The 26,517-nt window shown below is 41.7% G+C and overlaps 1 protein-coding gene across 1 annotated transcript in view; it reads right to left on the minus strand.

The window, feature by feature from the left end:
- Positions 1-26,517, minus strand: part of LOC114571424 (synaptic vesicle glycoprotein 2C) — an 82,601-nt gene that overhangs the window by 26,463 nt on the left and 29,621 nt on the right. Inside the window, exons 2-3 of the mRNA XM_028602353.1 lie at positions 13,350-13,539; positions 4,398-5,324 (exon numbers count right to left, since the gene is read on the minus strand). Coding sequence (XP_028458154.1) covers positions 4,398-5,004 — 607 coding nt within the window. The 5' untranslated portion in view covers positions 5,005-5,324; positions 13,350-13,539. The remainder of the gene's footprint in view (positions 1-4,397; positions 5,325-13,349; positions 13,540-26,517) is intronic.

Raw genomic sequence — 26,517 nt, forward strand, 5'->3', positions numbered from 1 at the left:
ATCCGGCCCGCATATCAATTTTGGTTTACAATACGTTTTGGCCCACCTAGTTTTTCTCGCTTTTTCTTCATTTTTGTCACTTTTTCGGGCACTTTCTTCTTTGATGGCTAAGAACACTTGTGCTAACTTTTTTTAGGACTTCTTGTCGACCAAACTGTGAGTGAGAAGACGATACGAGACATGCAATAATACAGTCAAAAATATTTAACTTTTTGGATTAAATAAAAGCATGTCAATAAACCCTACATGTCTGGCCCTTAATGTGATTCTCATTTTCCAGTGTGGCCCTTAGTGAAATTGACCCCTGATGTAATGTATTAGAATGGTTCTCTTGTTTCAATTAAGCAACCCGAGTCTGCCATGTCCTGTTTAAAACATTTGTTAGAAAAAAGTAATCAAAAAGTAATCATTATCAAAATGTACAGTGATAAGTTCCATTACTTTGATGAAGTAATTCAAATAGTTACATTACTTATAGCCTTTTCAACGGGGTAGCTAATCTATAACATATTAGATTTTAAAAGTAACCTTTCAAACACTGTCAGCATACTGACAGAGCCGTTGCAGGATTCATTCTGCTCCTTCGTTAAAGTCGCATGCAGACACTATTCGCTACTCCACCCTACAAGAAACGCACAACAACTCAATCACGTTGTACGGTAACTCCATAGTGAATTGTTCCTTTGCCCGGACACTGAATGAATAGATCCTCTGGTGCTGCTTTGTTGTGAAGAGAGAAAGAGGTCAGGGACTGAAAATGAGTTGACCTCAGACTCCAGCAGAGTCTATTTATTACAACTTCCCCTGTTGATGGTGTTTTGTGATTGCACATGTAAAGTGACTGAAACACACACAGCAAAAAAAAAGATTGCTATCAATTACACAAAGCTCCTAAAAAGTAGCCCGTTATGCAGATTTACTCCTCGAAGTTTTCACTCTGTGCTACACCTGCAGCACGGCTTCATCCTTTCAAACGCTAACTGTGGTGCAGGAAAACACCAGCAGACAAATGAAAAGCTATGTGTGGTGGAAGGTAGAAGAGATGGGAGGGCATTGATAGGAAGTGTACGAAAGCAGCGCTCTCCCTCTCTTTCTCTGGGGAGGTACGTGAGCCAGTCTACCATGGCTAAACTGCAGCGAAGCACAATGCTGCAGAGATTAACTCCAGCCCATATCTTCAGATCGCCGGCACGGCTATGAGACGGAGAACGTGTAAGAGAGGGATTACAGCAGGAGTGTGACAGAGAGGACAGACAAGAGCAGGGAGAGAGAAAAACCTGGAACATCCCACATCTGGATAGCATCTCACCTTTTGTATTATATCAAAAGGAACGCCATTTTCAGCAAAAGGCACCGTATTTGGAGTAGATTATAGGAAGAAATGCTACTGATGCATGCTAATGAAGGAATGAATGAGTCATTTAGGGGAGGGGGCGGGGGGACATGGAGAATAATGATGTACAGTAAAAAATATAAATGTAAAGGTATCATATTGCAGCATTTTAGTTCCTTGTTTAAAAGGTTGAGTAGGGAACTCTGGAGGATATTTGTCCTTTTTATTTTGTTTCATTTGTGACACGTTATGTTAAAGCAATCCTAAATTAACCAGTGAATCATGTGTGGTAGTAATAGGTATAGTGAATATGCTGCTTAGAAAATATATTGAAATAGTTCAAGCTTTGTAATATGGTCATTAAAAACAAAAACAAGTATAAAGTCTAATACTGGGGATTATGAGAGATGTTCAAGATGGCATTTGGAATATTAGATGAATCTAGACAAAACTGTTTGCTGTGCTTTTTATTATTTATATTTCCCGTTTGGATTTATTTTTGGAAATGATGTTAGTTGTTGATGCATTATAAAATATTCTCTTATGTTTGTCAAAAATAATTTCAGATTTAAGAGGTCAGTATGTGTCAAACAACTCCCCGGCCGTCGTCCTGACGTAACACTGGTTCACCGGCACACTGCTGGAAAAACAACTTTCTGCCAAATCAATATCTATTTTTGTGTAAGTTGTTGATGCAACACACAGAACATGATCCAAGCAAAATAAACCTCATCAACCATCAGTGTGCTACTGCAGCTGGTTGGGTTCCTATGCACATATACTGCACTTCATATACTGCACTTCAATTATTTGCAATAAGGAACCATTTAATGTGAATGAATTATAAATGTAATGGAAGCTTAATGCTCAAGCATTAGATCATGCCGTGTAATTTGAGCTAAAGATTGTGCTGTAACCAGATTTGCCTGTGCTGGATGATATGTGTATCATTTTCTCTATTTTATTATTTCTCCCATGATTCTTTTACCAGCCAGAGAGAAACTACCGGTATGCTAAAAACACCAATCAATTCTGTGTTGTAAGGTTTATTCCTCACAAGTGAGCATATACACACATCTTTTATTTATACGGTGTGTGTGTGTGTGTGTGTGTGTGTGTGTGTGTGTGTGTGTGTGTGTGTGTGTGTGTGTGTGTGTGTGTGTGTGTGTGAGTAAGTTGGTAAAATGACTCATTCTTTCTCTCCTCTCCACCCTGTCTCCCACTGAGAGATGAGTCACAATAGGGGTGAAATCTGGGTGAATAATAAACCATTCTTCTCCAAAAACAACAACAAGGTAGGCATTCTCTTTTGGGTTACAAAACCATACAATCATACTGTGAAAATACAAAAACAAATATATTTTCTTTTTATCTTTATATAGGAAAGATAAGTGACTAATGTTTTGATTTAACACGAAGCCTGGACACAAAAATATATAAAGAAAGCTGGCCGGTGCTGTGCAGACACATTTCTGATATTAGTGAAACAAATAATTTAGCCAAATCGCATACAGATACATTAGTGGCACACAAACACAACTTTTCCCGAGTGTGGGAGCTCTACAGTAGCATTACACACCTCCTACTCATACCCCAAATACCTGGTGCCATGACAACCTGCTGGCAAGCTCCTAAAGCAACGAGATTAGAGTTGCAAGTGTCACCCACCGCTATACTCTACATGCACAGCCCTGCAGGTCATAAACAGCACACATCATTAGCAGGTTGCTTGCAGGAAAACTGATTTCATCAACGCCCAAATATTCCTACCGATCTGGAACTTCATGTCATTTACTTTCATCCGACTGTATCACAATCCATCGCCATGCCCGCAAAGTTGACTTTCAGCTGGCTTCTGGCAGTGCCAGATGAACTTCAGATGGCTCACTATACATCAAATTCAGGATTTCCTTCTGTCACTCACCAATAACATCAACAGTCAGGATGTTGACTGTTTCTGACAGTCACACTGTTGTTGGCACCGAATCTAAATCTCACATTTACAGATTTAGCTTTAAGCTTTCACTCAGTAAATATCATACTGACCAGCTTCCTTTTTCCATCAATGTTTCCATTCATTCAATCACTGATTTCGATCACGTTGTGTTTTGGTTGTCACTTTAAAGCAACACTAAAGCACTTTTCCCACTTCAGTCCCCCTACAGATTAGAAGTGGAATTGTCCATTATATTACATTATGCAAGTTTGCCAGATCGGGTAGCTGATCTGTAGTTCAAATGAGACATAATGAGACATTACGACAGCGGTAATGTACAATTCCGCTTCCAACCTGTAGGGGGACCGAAGCGGGAAAAGTACTTTAGTGTTGCTTTAAGTATCCTGTTATCCATTTAAGAGGCATCTTTCACTGTAAATTTGAGGCTTTCAGGTCAGATGCCCCTGAAAACTTGATTAAAAGGTATTTCTCAACAACATTAAATATGTATGACTAAAGATTCTTAAGAGTTTAACTTTTTTTTTTATTCCGCTAATCTTCTTCATCAGACTGGAAAGGTGTGGTTTTATCACAAGTGGTGTAGTATATATCCTCAACGTTTTGGATTGCTCCGTTGCTGCCGGAAATTCCACCCGATGTCCCTCATTCGGCCAGATGTCCGTCACCTTCCACTTTCTTTGTGTTTGGAATTCTAAACTCCGGTGGATTTGTGAGGACTAAGGTTAACTGCTCCTCAGATCTCTGCAGGGTAAATCCAGACAGCTAGCTAGACTATCTGTCCAATCTGAGTTTTCTGTTGCGCGACTAAAACAACTTTTAAACTAACAGATGTTCCACCAAAACAAGTTCCTTCCCGAGGCTATTTTGCAGAGGCACCACTTTCACATAGACTTCTACAGAAACCGACCTCCTTTTCCAACCGCACGTGTCGCCCTCTGCTGGAATTCAGATAGAACGCAGGTTTAAGGCACTTCCGCATTTGCAGCCGAATCAGATGCATTGTCCATTAATATTTACAGTCAATGGTCACTACCAACAGGTGAGACATGTAATGTATCTGTGTACGAATGTAAACAACTCAGAAAAGTGTGGAATGCAAATGCTTACCAAGCCACCCGGCACCAGAGTTGGGGACACACATGTCTGTCTCGGCACTGGGCAGGACGAAGCCCACTACGAACACCTCCACGCCGTCTGACATGAGCGCCAGCCCGAGTACGAAGAACAGCTGCCACTGGAATCTCCCGTGGCCACACTCCTGCATGATCAGCTCGTACTGCTGGGCGAGCTCCTCCTCGTCGGCCTGTCTCTCGTTTTCCAGCTCCTTGCGGCTCTTTAGGCTGTCAGAAACCGGCCGGCCCAGAGCCACCTGCCCGTCCCGCTGCTTCCCATCGCTGTGGGCAGGCACGCCTTGGTACTCCCCCTCGTAGATCTCGTCTTCGTCGTCGTGGCCCTCCGTTGCGTCACTGGAGGCCTCCTCCTCATCGTTGCCTGCGTTGTCGCCGTAGAGACCGTCTCGCTGATCGTAAGTATTGTAGTTGTTGTCTTCTTCGTCCTCATTCTGGAAGCGGTTATAGCTGCGACGAGTGGAGTATTCATCTGAGGCACGATCAACAGCTTTGCTTAAATTTTTGGCAGTTTGCCTCTTGGCTTCTTTAGCGATGTCCTTGGCACCTTTAGCCAAGGAAGTCCTGCTGTTTTGCGTTTCATCCATATTGGCACAAAGAAATTTGGCACTAAAAGTATTTTAGTTCAAATCTAGTTAGCCTGAGATTTATTCCACCAGATGCTACGAATGTAAGGTGACTATTCTTTCTTTTCTTTCTTTCCTTCCTTCTATTCCCAGATAGAGCAGGACTTAAGGCAGTTTATTAGTGCTGAAAAAGCCAGTCAGCTGCCAGGACACTAATGATTAAGTAATGATGTCTAATTCCTTTGGATGGGAGAAGCCAGACACTGCTGAAATGGAGAAAGTTGATCTCAAATTGGAAAGATCCTCGGCCCTGTCAGAGCTCAGCAGAAGAGACCACCAGCCTGTGGGGACAGAAAGAGAAAAGCTAGTTTAGCATGATTAAAAGCTGTCTGTCACAAATACTTCACTGCAGTATTTCTTGGCGCACTGAAAAGAACTTCAAAAGAGCATTTTACACTGAGACAGCCAAACTGAAGCCGATGCATAGTGCAATCTACTAACGAAGTGGAAATGCATTCGTAAGAGGAGAATAGGGAGATAGAATGATTCGTTGGTATATAATTCAAATTCAATTGTATTGTGAAAAGAAAATTCTGTTTCCTATGAGAACCACAACTGTTTGCATCATATCCAATGAAAGGTAACTTCCCTATTTCTGCTCAGCAAACCCATCAACAGAAACAAGTGCAGATAAAATATTACAGACAGCTGAATGAATTGCCAACAAAAACAGTGTGTCTGTGGCTCCACTCTCACCCATACAGTACATTCACTGTCAAACAAGTTGTGACAGCAGGAAGCTCGCCACATCATCAGCGACTCTCACTGTTCCTGGTCATAATTCAGGAACGATTTTTACAATCAGACCACACACACACTTTCTGTTATACAAAAGTCCACCACAGTATTTTATGAATGTTTTCCTTTTAATTAGCGATAAAAACATTCTAAAAGCCATAGTGTGGGAAATATGCTCATTGGCTTTCTTGCAAAGAGTCAGATGAGAGAATTGCTACTCTCATGTGTGTTAAAGCTGCATTAATCAATATTTGTATATAACCAATGGTTTGCAAAACTCTTTATATGTGAAAGGGGTCGCTCGTAATGACAGAGCCACAGATATGGCCCGACTCTGCAGTTTCCGTCAGCTGCGATGCAGCTTTTGAGCGACACAGAGAGGCCAGGATTTTCTTTTTTTATTCAGTGCACATTTGGGTTGAGTCCAAGAACTGAATTAAGTAGAATTAGATCAAAATCATTCATACCCATTATCTTTTATTCATTTGTTTTAAGCATTCAGAAATGTTACATTCATGGAAATGTGGCTTTTGAGACCATGTTTTCTGTCAGAGCTTATTAATGTCTGTGTTTCTAAGCTGGGACTACATGTCAGCCTGTGTGACTGACTCCCCTTAGGGCTCTCTCCACTGTGGCATGGCCTCTCAGAAGACCTGTCAACACATCAGGACGGAAACCTCTGTCTGCCACACTGGAGCCCGCGGCCACCAGGCCAATCGGCTGCTGCAGGAGAAACACCAGCAAGCTTTGGACGCACACATTACACTCCAAAGCCCTCCAGCAACACTGTTGTTGACAGGGCAATTACAGAGTACAGAGAGATACACTGCACATGCAACAGGCATGTGAAGTAGCATTTTCATGGCCATTTGACTGCTCTAATACACTCTGCATATTCTGTTATTTAAGGGATAGTTTGGATATTTGCTGAAAAGACGACCACATTTATCCCGCGAGGGGAAATTTACTGTTGCGTTCTCTGTTGGTACAGTTGCAGTTACACACATGGCTCGAAATACACACACATGCACAAACAGGACCTATACATGCACTAATGGAGAGATGTCAGAGAGAGGGGGTTACACATGGATGAGCACCCCGAGTAGTTGGGGGTTCGGTGTCTTGCTCAAGGGCACCTTGGCAGCGCATCTCTCCAGCTACCAGTCCACGCTCCGTACTTGAACCCGGCCGTACTTGAACCGGGGATCCCAACCCAAAACCCTGCGGACTGAGCTACTACCACCCCCAAGTGACGTTGTATGAGGTCCTTCTCAATAGTCAGTGTGACAATAAAAATGGAAACCACACTTCAGCTTTTATCAACTTTCATGTCATTTCAAATCTCTCAGCCGTCTGCTGAACACAATTTGGGGAATATTTAAATGTACTTTTTATGTAACTTCTACTGTGAAATTTGAAAGCATAGCTTTAAAACCACGTTCATATTTGAGGCATTGTACTGTATGAATGATGCATAAAAGAGCAAGTCAACGTGTACACACCTGTATATTGTACTATTGTATGTTTATTGTGTGTTTGTGTGCGATGTGTCGCCATTTTTTGTTATCTCAGCTGCCCAAGACAAATTTCTCCTATAGGAGACAAGGTGTATCTTATCTTATCTAAAACAGAAATGATATCATCTGTGAAATGATTCATTTATGAATGGTTGACGTGTTCAGCCAGTTGTTCTGGTTTCAGTTATCCACGGAGGAAATATCTCTACATCGGTATTCTAGTAGCATTCAATAGCAGAGTGTCTCAATGTCAACAGTGGTAAGATGATACAATGCAGCCATAAATGATTGTGTCCATCATCAAATAGAAAGGAAAAGATCTTTTAGCCTTAACATGCTGCTCTCTTTGTACCTGCAGTCCCTGGAGTGGAAAGCATACACTGAGGTGTTGCGACTGGGTTACTGTAAGTGCCCAAACAGACCGTGGCAGGTTGATGTATGGTGTTTCTGCTCACCTTTGCTCTGCGGGATTAGATAAAACATCAGTGGGGATCTGTCATTTGAACAAAAGCGGCGGGGCTCCACAGCGACGCAAAGCAGCCCGAGAGAGTTTGGTGCAATGCAGCAATGAAATAAAGTAGGAAATGGGTTACTAACTAACTTTGTGCACGGCCAGATGATGAGACACTGATTCCCCCTGGCCACGGATGCAGCTAAACTCAAGGCCAACGAGAAAAATCTTCCCATCCTATGGCTTCAGGACAATGAAGAAAAAGATTCTTCACTGTCGGAACTTAGACTGCATCAACTCCCACAGCAGTTTAGTTTAAGCATGGAGGCAAAAGGGGGGAGTTATACCAGTCGGTATTTCAGTAAAAGGAGTGTGTTATGCTGTTTATATCGAACTTGGTTTCATCACCTCTCAGCTTTCATGTTCTAATATTCAAATACAGTAAGTGTACTGAAAGGGCAGTCAATGCTCAACATATGACACTGTCTCAAAAAAAGCACATTACAGGATTAGATGTCTTTTTCTGCCTACATTAAGCTTGGCCCTTTTTGCAAACTTCCCCAAACTCATTCCCAGCTACGCGGCTCCTCCAGCTGAGTGCTTAACATTTGAGACCTAAAGGTCCAACTCTGTGATAAACCTCATGATATGCTCGCTGCACTGCAACACTGAGAGCACTTTTTTATAATGGAGGGGTAATGAATAATGGTGCAACACAGGCAGCCAGGACTGTGTACAATCCCTGGTCTCATTCCCATCTCTCTTCACTCTCTCTTTCTTTCTTTCTTCCTGTTCTCAGTCTCTCCATCCTTCCGTCTCTCTAATCCGAGTGCGCCAAGAATTCCAAAGTCATCTTCTTGATGGCAATGCAGAATATGAAAGATGCTCCTCTTCCGATGACATTTCATTATTCATGATAAGCTAGGCGTTCTCCTCTTTATGCAAATGGTCATTAATGCTGACATTTAGAAGTCTTTTCATGCACTTTGAGCTACAGAGATAATTCTAATAATTCTTTAAAGTCCAAATGTCCAGTCCTCTTTTGAAGCAACCTACAGCCTACGGTGTTTTTATATAACGCATACTGCTGATGTAGGAGATACATTATGTTCACACAAGAAGCTACCACTTTTTAACCAAACAATCTTGGCCTTTAACCCCCACGAACAGGCAAGCTAACATCATCTATGACCACTTTCATTACATTTTTGATGGCCACTCTCCTCGCCATCTGCTGTGGTGCTGTGATTGGGGTTATTATAACAGCACCCTTATGATGTGATTTTAGCAATCAGCTAAAAATTCCTGCGAGCTCTGAATCAGCAGTCCACGGAGAGAGGAGAAATGATTTCCTCGCAGTCGTGCTGTCATGGCCCGCTGACGCCATCCAGCTACGTTCATTAATCACTCACACAAACGCAGATGCACACACACACACACACACACACACACACACACACATACACACTGCAGGTACATTCTCTGGGACACTGGGAGACATACTCACATTGTGCAGGAGGAAATGGAGAATTTTGTTTTCTGCAGGACATTGTTGTATTCCCAAAAGAAATTGTGTTTTTTGAAGCGGGGAATATTAACATGCAAGTTACACAGAGAAGATCCTGTATCTGCATGCAACACACTGATCGACGGTATGTAAATGCAAGCAGTGTGTGCAGAGCCCTACAGGCGTTCTGCGGTGCCCACAGATGGCTGCATTGGGCAGTTGCTAATGCACATTGTGTAAATAAAACTACACGCCAAGCTCAGCAGATGTTGCACAAGTCAGGTTTTGACAGAAAAAATAAACGCAGGACTTCAAAAACCATCATACATTACACGTTATATGCAATATCCTAAATTCCTGAGAATTGTGATCAGCTTTTGGGCTGCTAAACTTGTATTAATCATCTTTTTCTTTTTTTAAACTAGGAATAAGAATTTATTTCTTCAATGCTGACCGGAGTTTTTATTTGATTGATAGAAATTTGCTTGGAAATAGGGTCAAATACCAAAAAAAAAAAAAAAAACACAAAAGAGAATCAAGTTTGCAACAGCTGCAGCAGATCAACTTCTCCCTGTATTTCATTGATGTTTACTTACTTCCCTTGTTTTACAACTTCCCTGGTCTTTGAGAGCTTTAAAAAGTACACACTTTTTTGTTATGCAGATAAGATATGTCTACTGTAGCCCGGCAAATACCCATATTCATAATTCATGTATTACATCCTCTCACCAGTACCTGACAGCCCCTTGTATTTTTTTTAATGCAGAGCATTTTTCTGTCTAAATGCCTACTTAGACACACACACACACACACACACACACACCCACACACACACACACACACACACACACACACACACACACACACACACACACACACACACAATTGCTTGTATATAATGATGGATGCTGTGGGGGTCCCTGTGTGGATGCGAATTGATGGAAAGTGTGTCTGTCTGTCAAGTCTTTTCTTTGATATTCACTTTACTAAAACAAATACATTTGCATTTTTTTTTTTTTTTTTTTTGGGCAGAATTAAAAGAATAGTTAAATATTTGGGGAAATACACTTATTTGCTTTCTTGCCAATTAGTCAAGAGAGAAGATCATTCTCTATGTACAGTAAATATGAAACTGTAGTCAGCAGCCGTTAGCTTAGCATAAAGACTGTAAACAGGGAGAAACAGCTATAGCAAAAATCTGTCTGAGTCTAACAACCTACCAGCTCCTCTAAGGGTGTGTTCAGAACGAAAGCATAGCAAACTGTCATCCTAAATCAGGGGTCCTCAATGTTTTTTAAACCAAGGACCCCTTAACTGAAAGAGAGACGGAGCAGGGACCCCACTACATGCATTGTATCAAATTAAGTTGCATATTAAACTGGCCTAAAATAACGTATAGGGCGGCCTAAAGCCTTTATGCATACCTTTGTAGTGCATAAAATACTAAGCTATTAAAATAATAATTGTTAAACATCAAATCCTTAGGATTGACTGTGTTAGGCCAGTAAGCTTATCATTAATGGCGATTTATATTTTCTAATAATATGTTGGAATCATGTTAAGACATTTTTAATTTTGAAGAAAACTTTAAAAAATGAACAATAATTTGGAGGCCTAGGGGCCCCAGAGACCGTGTTGAAATCTCTATCTTAAATCATTCATGAAACTTGGCAGACTGATCTCATGTAGTGGCGTAGAGATAACACGCCACTTGGCGCTTGGAAAGTGGCGTGTATGTTTATGCAAAGTCATGATATGACGTTGAAATTGGACTGCTGGACTGTTTGTGTTTATTCGCCCAAAAACAGCCTATGTACAAACTGTATGATTTTGTATTTAGATTAAATTTAGGACTCATTTTTGTACTGAACATCTTTACCTTTGCTGGCATGTATAAACTGGATCCTAGTCGGCAGCTTGGGATTCATAAAGTGCAACATACAGACTATATCATCTACAACAGTGAGATTTTTGAGGGACACTCAACTGTGTTTCCATTAAGAATCCATATGTGCTTTTCGGGCGTCTTCTGTAACCATCTTTTTCAGTGTGGTTACACATTTAAATTGCTTGACAATGTTTTTCTCTCTCCTCTTTCCAGGCTACTGATTGGCTGACAGATTGCATCCTGGGTTTCTGCCTTGGCCCTCATCATGACATGTGGTGCAGACCCATGGAAGCCAAACCTCCTTTGTGTTTAGATGAAGCTGAGATAACAACCAATAATAACTGTTGAATAGATGCCTGCATTGTCATCTGCTGAGCTAAAGCAAATACTGAGGCATACAGGAGGCAAACATTCATTTACTGACTCGGGTGTTTGACAAATATCCATTCAAACTGAACCTTTATCCAGTCGGAGAACTGCCCTGCAGAAAACACCTGTTCGATTTCTACATGTTTGTTCTAATCGAACTTCCCATTCAGCCTGTTGTGGGCAGGGGCTAGAAGGGGGGTACGAGGGGGACCCCCCCCCCAAAAAAATATGATTGTCCCCCCATTGCTAGAATGCAGTGAATCTGACAATTGTGATTTCCATTGGATCAGAGTACTGTCACTTGGCTGCCCGTTCTGCCAATTTTCCCAGCCCTTGTCACATGACCAATTAATGTTTCCATGACGACTATCCAAAATTCTGATAGCGTCGTTTTTTTAAAGTGGCTGACTGAGCCTATAGAAAATTGTGTATTGTATTAGGAGTTACATATTGTTTAAAATGAAAACAAGGGTAACTAATAATGATGATGTTTTATTTAGCAGAATTGCATTGTGTTGTTCTATCCTATCCAGGGCCGGCCCTTGACTTTTGGGGGCCCTAAGCAGGATTTGGTTTGGGGACTCTCCACATTGTAACATGTTGCCACTGCACTTGGCACTAAACCAACTTGTGTATAGTAAATATTAGTTTAAGCACTCATAATGTACAAAATACGCATGTAAAGACTAATGTGAGACCTATTAGCAGAAACTATCTTTAAATAGACCGGCTCTGTTATGAGCTCTTTTGTGGGACATTTCAAGCGCTCTTGGGGGGCCCTCTGGTAGCCACGGGGCCCCAAGCAGCAGCCGGCTCTGATCCTATCCAATATTTCTTATATTTCTAAGAAGATTCGCTATGCTGTATTCTGATAAAATGGCCCCCACCCGGGACACCCCTGACCGATTATTGGTCCCCCCACACCCCTCTCTGTGCTGCCCAACTTTAAAAAAAAATCCTGGAATCGCCCCTGTCGGCTGGAACAGCTTTATGCAAAACTCATCTGTCACTTTCCTCCTCTTTGTTCCACTTGCACCGTGTAGCTCTAACTGCAGCCGACACAGCGGCTGAGCACGGCCCACAGACCACTGTACCGGAAGGGGCATCAATCACCGCGGAGGCTTTTGACGCAAGTCGCGTCCCATAATTAGATTTCGGGCTGTCCTGCTGCCTGGAAATCAATCCTCCCTCCCTGCGAGGCGGTGGTACAGTGCGCTGTACAGCGCATGCATGTGCGCGCTCCGCGGACGGGAAAGCTCGGGGGTTGCCTCCGCCGTGTCGTGCGTGTGTACCAATCTTTCCACGATCATTGACGCGTCAGGATGGTAACACCCCCGGCACCATCACTACTACGACCACCACACACACACACACATACACACACACACACACACACGTAACAAATGGAAAGTCGCTAAACTGCTGGTTAAATTGTGCGCAACATCCCTTTTTTGCTGCGTTTCATAAAACAAACTGAATAAGAACATATCAGGTGCGTGTTTTAGACTACCCTCTGAATAAAAACGCACAGGCTATTCTAATTTAATGTGATGCGATTTGTTTAAATAATGCTTTAGCTGGACTAAGTCTTAGAAAGTTCCCTAACTTTCCCCGTCAATAATGCGCACGGGGGCTTTATTCAATAAATGTATTGCCATTATTCAACGAGAGCATTTTAATCACCAAATGCAACATCTCCTCTTTCCATTTTGCATATTAAATGATCCCAAAAAAAAGGCGGATAAAGATGCCGTCTATGCTCCACTATATACAACGGAGGGCAGAGGGAGATGAAGTTATACTTTGGCACGTTTTTAAAAGAAAAGAAATTCTCACCGCCTGCAGAGGACCAGGTGCATCGTACCGAGCTCGATAAGTCGCCCGTTCCCTGGTTCCCCCGTCCCTACACAGTCACAGAGACAGAGATGGAGATAGAAAACATCGCGCCGAGATTTCTTGGTTCTTGTCTTCTCCGATGCAGCAGCGGTTTCTCTGCTGCAGTCCAAGGAAGACGAGAGGAGAGAGGCTGAGGGGGAGGTGGGAAGCGTGAGTGAGATGGGGGGGAGGAGGAGAGGATGGGAGGTAAATCAGAAAAGGTTTTATTGCCACAATATAGCCGATGTGGAATTTGCCTTGGTGAAAGGTGCATAAATGAACAAACATTAAACATTAAAACATTAATATGAAATAAATTATAATAATTATATATATATATATATATATATATATATATATATATATATATATATAGTATGTGCAATGGGCGATGTAAAGTCCAGGATGAAGGTTAGCGCAAAGTGCGTTGACTAGGGACTAGGGGGATGGGGGTGGGGGGGGTGTTGAGATAGTGTCAGTGGGGGTCTCCGGGGCCTCGTAAATGAGGCTGACTGCAGGAGGGGAAGAAACTGTTTTTTTATGGCGGGACGTTTTGGTCCTGATGGACCGCAGCCATCAAACCGTTCGTATCCGTGGTGAGAGGCAGACTGAAATCAATAGGAGGCAATCCTACGGATAATAATGAGTATTTTCCGTATAATAGTCTACAGTGGGCTTTATGTAGAGAAGGCTCAGTGATGCTGGATAGCTGGCACCATCGCAGAGTTCTAACGGAGGAGGAGAACAGAGGAGAGAAAGAGTCAGGGCTTATATGTGGCTCCTGGGAAGAAGTTTACTGAGGGATGACTGACTGTTGCTGCATCTGCAACGTCAACTTAAAACCAATGGAGTACTAGGCCTACACTGCCAAAAGTCCAATTTAATGAAATTAAATAATCTGCTATCAATTTAATTAGCTAATATATGTGTATGTGTGTGCTTTTTTTTTTTTTTTTTTTTTTTTTGCAAATCTGCACCCAGCGTCTTTGTATGTGCACCTTCTGAAGGATGCCAGTCGGCGCCAAAAGTTTGAGGCTTAAAAGAGTTCAATGAGGACGTCTGGGCACAGAGAGTAGCCTGAGCAATCCCCAAAAAGCCATCCTATTCTGCACGGCTAGAGAAGGGTCATTATGACCGCCAGTGAATGAGCACTCCTCTCCTCCGCTCTGCAGAAATAACCATTACAGGAGGAGAAATCTCAAGGAGCGAGGAAGGAAGCCGGGGAGGACGTCCCTCATACTCACTCAAATCAAAACGCAGATACATTTGCATTTCTATCCAGCAGCTGTTGTTTAATTTGAGGGTTGAAATGAATAAATCCAAACACACACGCTTATTTTATTCATATGAAGACATGCACGCGCGCGCACACACACAGGTTTGTGGCACTATCTTTGTGGGGACCCGTCATTGACATAATGCATTGCCTAGCCCCTTACCCTAACCATCACAACTAAATGCCTAACCTTAACCCTTACCCTAACCTTAACCATCACAACTAAATGCCTAACCTTAACCCTTACCCTAACCTTAACCATCACAACTAAATGCCTAACCCTAACCCTAACCATAACCTAATTCTAGCCCTAATCCTAAAAGTCTTAACCCCTTAAACAGCCCTTTAAACTTGTGGGGTCCAGCATTTTGGCCTCACAAAGCTGTCAGGACCCCACAAATATAGTTAAACACGCCAACACACACACACACACACACACACACACACACACACACACACACACTGGCACTAATCTGCTCCTGCATTAACATGAGCTTGTGTTCTTGATGACTGAAAGTATCATCTGGGTATGGAAACTGATACATTTTCACATAAAAGACTCATCTCTGTCTTTTATCTTCTCTTTTTCTTCTTTTCATGGACCTTCATTCAATTACTTTGATCAAACAAAGTATATGCTCCTATGATTTAACAGGCTGTGAAACCCACAATTAACAAGATCCCAACAACGTGGGCGTTTAACGAGTACGGACTGCCTGAAAGACAATTTAAGTTTTTGTCGAAATTTTTTTTCCTTTCCAAAACATCTGCACATGGCTTCTACAGTACACAGCAAAATCACCAGTGTTAAATTAACTCTGAGAGTATTAAATATGCGTCTATATGCGAAGTTGGACGTCTATATGGGTTTCATTTGTACTTTAATTCTCTCACAAATGCTGAAAGAGTTTATCTCATTTCCCACATGTAGATTTTGATTCTAACTTTGTGAGACATTCAGTCTGGAACATGATGTGAGCTCTGTTTGTCTGAACAGATAGATACAAGGTCACCCTAAAACTATCTCTAGTTTTCCCATGCCAGTTAAGATGTAACTGGGGGGGTGAAAGTCGTACGGGGAGGAGGAGGTGAGATGGCTCCAAGATGTCTCTTGTGTTTTTTGATTGTCTTCATGTGTATCAGATTGCATGTAAAAACTTTAGCGTCATACTAAGCCAAGTGCGTGTGTGCTGTCACTCTGAAGATATAATCATATAAGCCTAGTGTTCTTGTTCACTCATTTGCGAGACTGACTCCACACAGGGCTGCGGCCTTTTGTGAAATTATGTTGCTCCTATTTGCAAATATTTATGTTTTTAATAAAATACAAAAACCTAAACTTGGTTTAGTTCTGACTGTCTTATTTGTTTCACTTTACTAAACTCTAAAAACTCTATCCCTGCTGCAAAGGAAACTTCCACTACATTACTCTACACTAGTGTCAGTGTTACAAATTCTACCAGACTACACTGGACTGCAATTTAGTGCCACTCATGTCAAATGTTGTGAAAGGTCCAATATGTAATATTTGTACTGTAATAAATCCAAAAATGACACCAATGCCTCATCAGATATTAAGGAAACATGTTAAACTGAGATACTATCTTTTCTGACAACAATGCTAATGTCAGTATTTTTTCTTTTTGAAATTTACATTCCGTGACGGAAATTATGTTTATGTTTTGATCTGTGTGTTGTTATCAACGGCCCAGTTTGACAGGCAGGCCGGGTTGCCAGATATACCTGTAAAAACGTAAACCCAGCACGCTACAGCTGTAACGGTAGTACAGCCATGAAAGCAGCAAACAAACGAACAGGATCAACGGAGATAGATTCTACATGACATAAAAAAAAGAAAACTGCATGTTTCTAACAGTTGCGTGACCAGAGACGTAACAACCCCCTGGTAAATATTGGAGATGTATTTGAAAGATGGAGACAGCTTAGAGCCCAAAAGGACGCAGAGTTGGCTTATTTTCTCCTGAACCGGTAAGCATTAGCTTCAGGCTAATTTATCACAGCTACTAGGGACGGGCATTTTTTGTCATTTCAACATTTGTGTACTCACATTGAATTATATAGCTAGAGTACCCAAGTTGGTTACTCGCAAAAACAATTGAGACATAGCCAGTAAAGTGATCCCGACTGGTCCTGGCTAATGATGCCATGCTAATCCTGCTAACTGCTAACGTTACCGGGAGGACCAGGCATGCAACCCATGGCTGTTTACAACGTGTAGTTCAGCAGCTGGAGTGGACAACGGTGAGTTATTTTAAGCCACGAGAGGGGGGCTGTAAATCGGAAAGAGAGGACTGTGAGTTTGCAGTGTGTTTAGCGATTGTTGCCGTAATTCTAAGCCAATGAAGTGTGTTCCGTCGGCAAGGTGGTGGTATTTTTAGCGTTTCGTATTGTAATTCTAAGCCGAGGAAGTGTGCCTGACTGGCGTGTGGAGAGGACAGTGAGGTTGTTGTGTTTTTAGCGGTTCATACTGTAATTTTAAGCCGAAAAAGTGTGTCTGTCAGTTGGTTACAGAGCTCCGCGTGAGCACGGGCTTTTATGACTGCCAATATAGCCAGCATCTACCGTTAGCTACTCAGCTGTGCTGTGGAGTAATGTCTGGCTATGTGAGACTAGCATTTACCGTTAGCTACTCCGCTGTGCTGTGGAGTAATGTCTGGCTATGTGAGACTAGCATCTACCGTTAGCTACTCCGCTGTGCTGTGGAGTAATGTCTTGCTATGTGAGACTAGCATCTACCGTTAGCTACTCGGCTGTGCTGTGGAGTAATGTCTGGCTATGTGAGACTAGCATCTACCGTTAGCTACTCCGCTGTGCTGTGGAGTAATGTCTGGCTATGTGAGACTAGCATCTACCGTTAGCTACTCCGCTGTGCTATGGAGTAATGTCTGGCTATGTGAGACTAGCATCTACCGTTAGCTACTCCGCTGTGCTGTGGAGTAATGTCTGGCTATGTGAGACTAGCATCTACCATTAGCTACTCTGCTGTGCTGTGGAGTAATGTCTGGCTATGTGAGACTAGCATCTACCGTTAGCTACTCCGCTGTGCTGTGGAGTAATGTCTGGCTATGTGAGAAAAGCATCTAGCGACATTGTTGTGAATGCTGCGGTCTCAGCCTGGCAACCCCCGTGAACTTCGAGTCTGAGCAGGAGGGGGCGTGGGAAACGACTCTCCAGTATTTTGAATTGGTAGTGCAGTAACTATTTTAACCGCTAGCTGCCAGTATTACATACAATATTACATATTGCACCTTTAAAATCATCGAAGTAGGGCTGTATCTGCAGAGCATTTTCTTGTTGGGAGAATAAACTGTGGTTCCTAAAGAAGGAGCCATCATTTACATATCTGTAAAAACCTTCCTGGTGTGGTTTCGCCTTTTGGAAACCATTACAAAGTTCCCGGTTCCTAAACATAGATGAAAGAGACCCCATGATGGGTACATACATGAACTTATCATTGACAGGAACTTGTATGTTCCTGTTGTTTTATCTCTGCGCATATCAAAACGCACACCAAGAATATGCTCTACAGGTTCCACTATTTTCCATTTTCCCCCAAAATGCCTCATCCGTTTAGATTCTGTGGTAAGAAATGAAAATGGATATCCAAGCAGATGAAAACAATCCTCAACTTATTCCAAGGTTTGTCTAGATGCATCAGATGACAAACATTCAAGAACAGCTTCTTTTGCTTGAGCATGTATGTCATTAACCAGTTCCTCGTTCCTAGCTAAACATTGCACAGTACTTTCAGGTACTCCTGAGGCCTGCACTTGAGTAATAACAGAGCTTTCCCTTTTTTCCATTGGAATGTGTGTAGCGAGAGTCTCGGGAGAATCCACATTAACTGGTTGTGAAACAAAAGCTCCAACATTAGCTGCAGGCTCAAACTCAACATTGCTGAGGAAACCTGAATCAACACAGTCATCGTATGTGCTCCAGATAAGTGCCGCTTGTAACCGGAGTCCGTGCGAAAAACAAATGAACATCCAGCCTCTCCACAGTGCAAACGCAAAGGCCTTCCTGGGTACAATCCATGCTGAAACTTCAAATGTCTAAACAGTGAACAATTTATGTGGTGCACCTTGCAAATGTAACAAGTAAACATTTGAAGTCAGAAATTAGTTCCTCTTCAAACTGAACTGCGAAGAAGTCTTGATCTAATTTCCTTCACCCGAGGACTCTCCTTCACACTGCCAACATCAATGCCGTACACGGTCGTCTGAATGAATGTGTCGAAGTTGCACAGCGCGTCATCATAGGACACAGCAAAAGGGCGGTTAGCCCCCTCGTTTTGGCTAGTGACGTAGAAAGCCCTGCAGATTTTGAACAGCTCACCCGGAGACTGAAGGCAGGATACATTCAGAAACCTGTATCTCACTCATAACAGCATGGATGTTGTTGTTTTTCAAGTTTGTATGTGTGTGGAAGCACCAGAGACACAAAATAACACCCCCAATCCCAGAAAAAAGTGTTTTTTTTTTTCATAATATGGGCAATTTAAGATTGCTGAATATAAAATGTATTGGCAATTTTTAGGCAGCCTTTGTTTTCTATTCATTTTAATATGGTATGGAAATCACATAAGGAAGAAGGCTGAGGTGGTGGATTGGTCCCTCAAACACAGGACTTTCACCCAGGAGACTGGAGTTTGTGTGCCCTTTTATTAAACTTAGCACAAAAAGTAAGGAAATTTGTGTTTGGTAGATTATTTCTCTGTGGTAACAATGCTTTTTGGCAATAAATCTTATACCGTTGGAAAGCCTGTTGAGGTCCTGACCTTAACTCCATTGAACACTTGTGGAATCAGCTTGGGCGTGCTGTTCGTGCCAGAGTGACCAACACAACCACGTTGGCTGACTTGCGACAAACGCTGGTTGAAGAATGGGATGCCATCCCACAGCAGTGTGTGACCAGGCTGGTGACCAGCATGAGGAGGAGGTGCCAGGCTGTCGTGGCTGTGTCTGGTTCTTCCACACGCTACTGAGGCTCCTGTGTGAAATGAATAAATTGTTCAATTGCCAATAGGTCTTGTTTCTTCAAACTTCAATCATCCAATCCAAAGAGTCAATAAGCTGTTTGGTATTGGCAGAGAAGATTTGGCAAATTTTTCATGGGCGCAACCCACATACTCAGCGCTGCTGCTCATCCCACAAATGCATGTTCCTTACAAATGGGGCGCCATTTGAAAGGGAACTAAACAGGCTTTCCAATAGTATAAGAGTTATTGCCAAATAGCATTGTTACCACAGAGAAATAATCTACCAAACACACATTTCCTTACTTTTTGTGCTAAGTTTAAATAAAAATAAAAGTTAAAATTTTAGTTTAGAATTGATACTATAAATAAATTTTTTTATTGAAAATAAAAAGTTTTACTTTACGGAACTAACAGAACTACATCACGATCTGTATCACATGTGTGAAGTAACGTAACAGATGTACTAATATAAACCAAAACCACAATCTTTTTATAAACTTAACTAAGTAGTTTTGGTGCCTAAACCTGCGACCGTACATATTTAGGGTTGTATTTCCTGCCTTTAATTTTTAATTTTTTTTGGCCGCGCCGGCCCATAAAGAACGGACAGCGGCCCATTGGTTAATTGTCTTTATTGGCACTGGCTAGTGATTGCATTTTTTTTTTTTTTTTTTTTTTTTTTTTAAATGGTAATTCAAAATAATATTGACTCTCTGCCATCTGCCAACCAGTGGTGGAATATAGCTAAGTAGATTTACTCAAGAACTGTACTTAAGTACAAATTTAAGGGAACTTGTACTTTATTTGAGTCTTTTCTTTTCTTGACACTTTCTACTTCTACTCCATTACATTTTGCAGGGAAATATTGTGCTTTTTACTCATTGTACATTTTTGCACACAGAGCGCATGTAGTTTATAAAATACCATGTTTTATTATAAATTAAACTACCCAACAAGATACAGTCCTACAAGTACAGTCCTCACATCCTTTCCAATACAGTTTCGTTGGATGTGTGATATGGAGTTTAATTGATTTCTAATTATACGTCCTAGTGGGCGCATAATTTCATGCGGGGGAAAAAACAAAGTGGCTTGTTGGCAAGGTCTGCTTTAGGATGCATCAGGATGCACAGCTTTGTTTCCCCCTGTAATTACACACTCTGCTCATCTCCCTGCTCATAATTCTAAAACACACACACCTTTGGAAAAATGTATTTTGAGATGTGGGTAATTACTAGTTGTTGCTGTTACTTACAAACCACTGAGTAAGTACTTTGAAACAAGACGTTTGTATGTGATTCATACAAACTAATGGACAATCTATATTCTAGGGATTAACATTGTGGTGGAATTTCCAGAAACATGTTGTGGTATGATGACTAAGGGAAAGCTTAGACAACATCAGGTCATAGGTCAGGGGAAGAGAATATTTGGCCAGTCTCTAATAACCAATCCTGTTCATGTATAATTATGTTTGTCTCTGTTGCAACACATTCTCACTCCCATCGCGTAAAACACGGACGCTTGGTCAGGTGCCTTTGGCGTTGTTATTGACGATAAAAGTCTCCTTTAGCGTCTTATCTAAAACGCGCTTGGTCGGAACTATTGGCGTAGACTTTTGAGGCAGTTAGGTTAAGGAAAAGATCGTGGGTGGGCTTATTAAAGGTACGTTTCCCAAGAACCGGACACCATTGTCGCTCAATACTATGTCATCTTCAAGTGCCGCGTAGCTGCTGCCCTGCCCGGTGCGTTCTACACACACGCTGAAGGGAGCTTTTTCTATCTGAAGTATTTGACGCTGACAACCATTGCCTAAGCGTCCGTATTTTACAAGAACGGAGTGAGGACGGGTTGTCTCTCTACAGATTAGGGAAGGGAATAAGGGACAAGGGAATGGTTTGTCTCAGGACCGTCTCCTTTTAAAGGTCGCAGGGCCAACCACTCTTTAGCATACTTCCCAGAGAGAGAGAGATAGGCTGAACTAGGCTTTAGCATCTGTGTTTAGGCGCCTGCAATAGCTTTGTTTTACTTAAAGGTTCAGCTAAACGTAACGCCTTCACCATGATTTTAAATACTCCTTCAGGAGGACAGGAACTTCAGATAGTTGGGACGCCACTGCACAATAGCACATCGTGGTTAAACTTTACTGCCTACTTAATTGTCTCCTCAATTCTGTGTAAGTCGTCAAAATCTCCAGAACATTCCTCACATATGTGAAATGAGTTGTGCTGCCCCTGAGTTTTTCCTTAACAACATTACCGAAATCATTCCCAACACTCACAAAACACTAGGGGTGGGGAAAAAATTGTTTTGCATTCTTTTTAGGCAACAACTATAGTTTTTAGAAATGTCTCATGATATATATTGTCTCTAAAGGTGTATTATTGAACTTTTTTTTGGTTAAGGAAGGGGAAAAAAAATTGCAATACTCAATACTATCAAATCGCAATGCTTCTAGAATCACGATAAATGAAAATTGCATTACAAAGCAAAATCGGCGCCCGTGTGTCGTGAAGGAATCGAAACAGGACGAAAGGATATGGTCCCAGCCCCTAGAAAACACTCACTCATTTTAACCCCTCACACACATTAAAAAAAGATGCAGAATGTAAGTGCTCACTCAGCCTGACACACTACAGTGGACTCATCTCTGGCCTCTGTGTCCACCCTCTCACGAAGCTACATAAAGGAGCTGGTGAGGGTTGAGATGCTGTTGAGTGGTGTAGAGTAACGAGAGAAAAGGCCTCCGGAAGAGCCCATCTATAAAGGTTAATTACATTTCCTAACACACCGGGGTGAAGGGTTGCAGAAGAGGAGGACATTGCAGGAGGATGAGAGGAAGGGGATCAGTGCTGGCAATATTTAAAGACAGAAAGAAGGAGGCAAAATTCTAATTATTTTTTCATATTGTTGGAAACCACCAGGATTTATTTAGTGTGTGAAAAGTAATTTTCAGCCTTGTGCTAATAAAAGCAGTCCTCCGTGGCTATACTTGTCTTGATGCATCAGTCGTGTCACTGTGATCTTTATAATAGCAGCCTCAATGTGGTTCTGTATAACACCCTGTAAACCAGGGGCACACGTAGGGGCGCCCCGTAATATTAAGCATCGACCCCACTACGGCCCCCCTAACTGTGGCAAATATTTTCATACATTTTAAACCCCACCTTTATCCCCAAAAAGGGAACATTATTCCTATGCAGTGATAAATAAACTGTAGGTTACCACTTACTGAGTATTCTTGTGTTTATTGTAATATTGTTAGTCTGTTGTAGAACCAAATCTATGGAGGGTTGGTGGATTGTAACACTTGTGCTCTATGGTGTAATATATACTGGGGAACCTGACCCCCACACACACTAACACACACACACACACACACACACACACTTCAAATTGCGTTTGTGTCCACCCCACAACATTTTTGACTATTTAAAATGATTCTCTTAAGTCTTGGCTATCGGCCAATAATAAAGAAAGTAAGACATCTTTTTCTCATACATAGTTTAGTACTATACTTTCTGGCAGATTTTATCATTATGATGATTATGATATAATTACTTAATTATTTCCTGGATTTTGTATCATCATAGGACCCAAATATGCAGAAATGCATAAAATGGGATTCAAATAGAAAACATTTTTAATTCTCAAACCACAGTTACACCCTGGCCTTGCTTGTGCTTAATATATTTGGTACCCCTAAAATCGCATGTGCCACTGCTTAAAATTACAGTTTCTGTGTGCGAACGAAACGCCATAATGTATGCTTTCAATCAGCGCTCACACCTGAGCTGCACCGATCATAATGGGGAATAAAAAAAAAATACAGTCAATGTGCCAGTGGAAATGCTATTTTTGACGTCTATTCATTGTTTCTAGCTTGGAAAGTTCCATGACAATAGCCTGATGTGCCGTCGCCCTGTGATCTTTTACGCGCCACGTCTCCAAACCCCATGGAGAGCAGATACTTTTGTCTACAAACCCGCAAATGCCAAAGTGTCAAGTCATTCAACGGTTATTTAAAGGTGCCAGGGTTTTGACTACTTTGGATCTGTTTAATACCTGAAGCTTTTGTGCAAAACCTTTTAAGCTACATCACAATATTTATGGATTATGACTCAGGGCTGTTTAACTATTTGGGTTTGATTGCATAGATAACAAAGCAATCAGACAAACATTGTGTGAGTATAAGATAATCTTTTTATTGCACTGCTCAACATAATCATACTATATGTCTTCTTATTAGCATTCTTCTCAGAAATCGTCTCTGTTCAGGTCCAAATACAGAAAGAAACTGTCTATTTTCTGAGCATTAAACTACCCGGTATGAAACTCATGATGCTGGGAAATGCTTGAGGGCTATAACCTTCCTGTGTTCTTTCACTTTCTTTTCCATTCACAGGAACAAATGGAATTAACAAAGAGGGAAATTACCATTTTTGAAGCTTTCTCTTACATAACACACTGCCAATGACATACGTGGGACATCTGTGTGTTGCTCTGAAAAGTCTGTAAAACAGACAAAAATCTGAAGTATGCATAAGTCCAGGCAATAACATGGCCCACCATCCTCTCTTCAGTTCATTGGCCTTGAAAAAGTACGTCTCATTAGAGGAGGTGGTTCTTATCCAAAGACAGATGTTTTGGATTTCCCAACAGGCCTTAAAGGGATAGCACAGCTTTTGTTTTGTGTGGGGGTTGTGTAAAGTACTTCTCCATCAAACCCTGAACTTTGGTGATTTTAAGGGTTAGTTCAGATTTACTTAAATCACACAATAACGCAAACACACTAGTCTATGTCCACGACGTTCCACTTCCTCCTCAGATCTCTGCAGGGTAAATCCAGACAGCTAGCTGGACTATCTGTCCAATCTGAGTTTTCTGTTGCACGACTAAAACAACTTTTGAACGTACACACGTTCCACCAAAACAAGTTCCTTCCCGAGGCTATTTTGCGGAGGCACCGTGGCTCCGCTCGGCGCTTAGCACCGCCCAAGACGATTGTGATTGGTTTAAAGATATGCCAATAAACCAGAGCACGTTCTTCTCCCATCCCAGAATGCTCTGTGGACTAGCCAGACCCTCCTCGGCAGCTCTGTGGAGGAAGGTCTGGCAATGCAAGACTACTACAAACAAACTAACCGATCAAGGCAGCAGTAGACCATCAACTCCTGTGTTCTGCGAGGTAAAATGACAGTTTTTGTCAAAGGAGTCTGGAGGCTTTGAAGAGAGCGGAGATGGATAAAACGTAAAGGGCTGCCTAAAAGCAAGGTAAAGCAGTGAAAATATTCTAAATATAGCGTATATTTTTTTTTAAGTGTATTAAATCTGTTTATCTGCTGACCCCGTCCACAGCAGTACATGGCTTAGCTTCCGTGCCGGTACTCCTGTCTGCCTCTCCAAATTGGGGGCGTGCCGACCGCCATCTACTGTTTGTCAGCATCAGGAAAGTATGGTAGCATGGACGCAGAACTGTGTGTGTGTGTGGGTGTATAGATGCTGTCAAGGCCGTGTGTAAGTAAGGGTTGTCATGTGATGTAATGCAATGAGGCAAGTGTGGGCGGCAGTGTAGCCAGGGCACATTCGTCAGAGCAACATGTAATCACGCTCAGGTTATTGAGTTGACCTATGGACTAGTATGTGTGAGAACAAACAAGAGCTAAATTGACATACAAACGGTCATATAGGCATAGATTTCAGGGGGGGGCAGCAGGGATTTGTCCCCCCCGATATTTAGAAGAGGTAGATTTGTCCCCCTGTGTCTACTTTGCAACATTGGAGGGTTAAAGAATACATCGACAGCAATGAAAACTAAAGATAGATATTAGTAGATTTAAACTTTGGAGCCTATGGCTTTAACAAGGTCTCATTCTCTAACAGATTCATTGTTGAGATGTTCATGATTCCAAAAAAATTGTTTTCAACAATGCAGGAGAATAATTATTTCCTTTACATAAAAAAAAAAAACATTTGCACCATAAATTGTAAGTAAAATTCACCAGAATTCAGGAAATTAAGTGTTTACATTTTATTTTAACCACCCGCCGTTATTATGGGTCCCATCCCAATGTTGAAACAAGACCTACGCCAACTTGCAAAAGGTAATCAATATAAGTTGGGGGAAAGGAGTGCTTGTGCAACATCAGCTGGAATAAAAAGTCCACACTCCATGTGGAACCAAAGACATTCTGTGTATATTAAAGAAGGAGAAAGAGGCGGAGAGAGTAGAGCAGTCAGGGGGGAGAAGGGGGTGGAGGCCTGGAGGTTGATGGTCCCTAAGATGAGAAAAAACATGTGTGGTCTGCACCAAGAACCACAGTGTGCCTAAGGTAAAGTAGACCTTTTCTATTAGAAGAGAAATGAAAAAATAAACATTGACTCAGTTTATCCCTAAGGTACTAAACCATCCACTCGTATATCAGTATATGAGGAGATAAATAACCCAACGGTGGTGACCAGAAACTGCTACTTGGTGGGGGTTCAGCAGAACTTTATGTTCCGTTGGAAGTGACTGAGTGAGTGAGATTTTAAAAAAGAATGGTAGGCTTTCTTTTTTTAAATACGCTTATTTGCTTTCTTGCAGAGTGCCATGAGAAGATCGACACTTTAATGTGTTGTGCATGGAAGCTAGAGCCAGGAGTCTATTCTCTTAGCATAGCTCAGCTTGACATAGAGACTGGAAGCTATAGGGGTGGGGGAAAAAGTCGATACAGCATAGTATCGCGATATTTTCTGTGGCAATACTGTATCTAAACAGACGCCAAGTATCAATCTATTATATATATATATATATATATATATATATATATATATATATATATATATATATATATATATATATATATACATAC

This window comes from Perca flavescens, chromosome 16, assembly GCF_004354835.1.
Source record: "Perca flavescens isolate YP-PL-M2 chromosome 16, PFLA_1.0, whole genome shotgun sequence".
Lineage (NCBI taxonomy): Eukaryota > Metazoa > Chordata > Actinopteri > Perciformes > Percidae > Perca > Perca flavescens.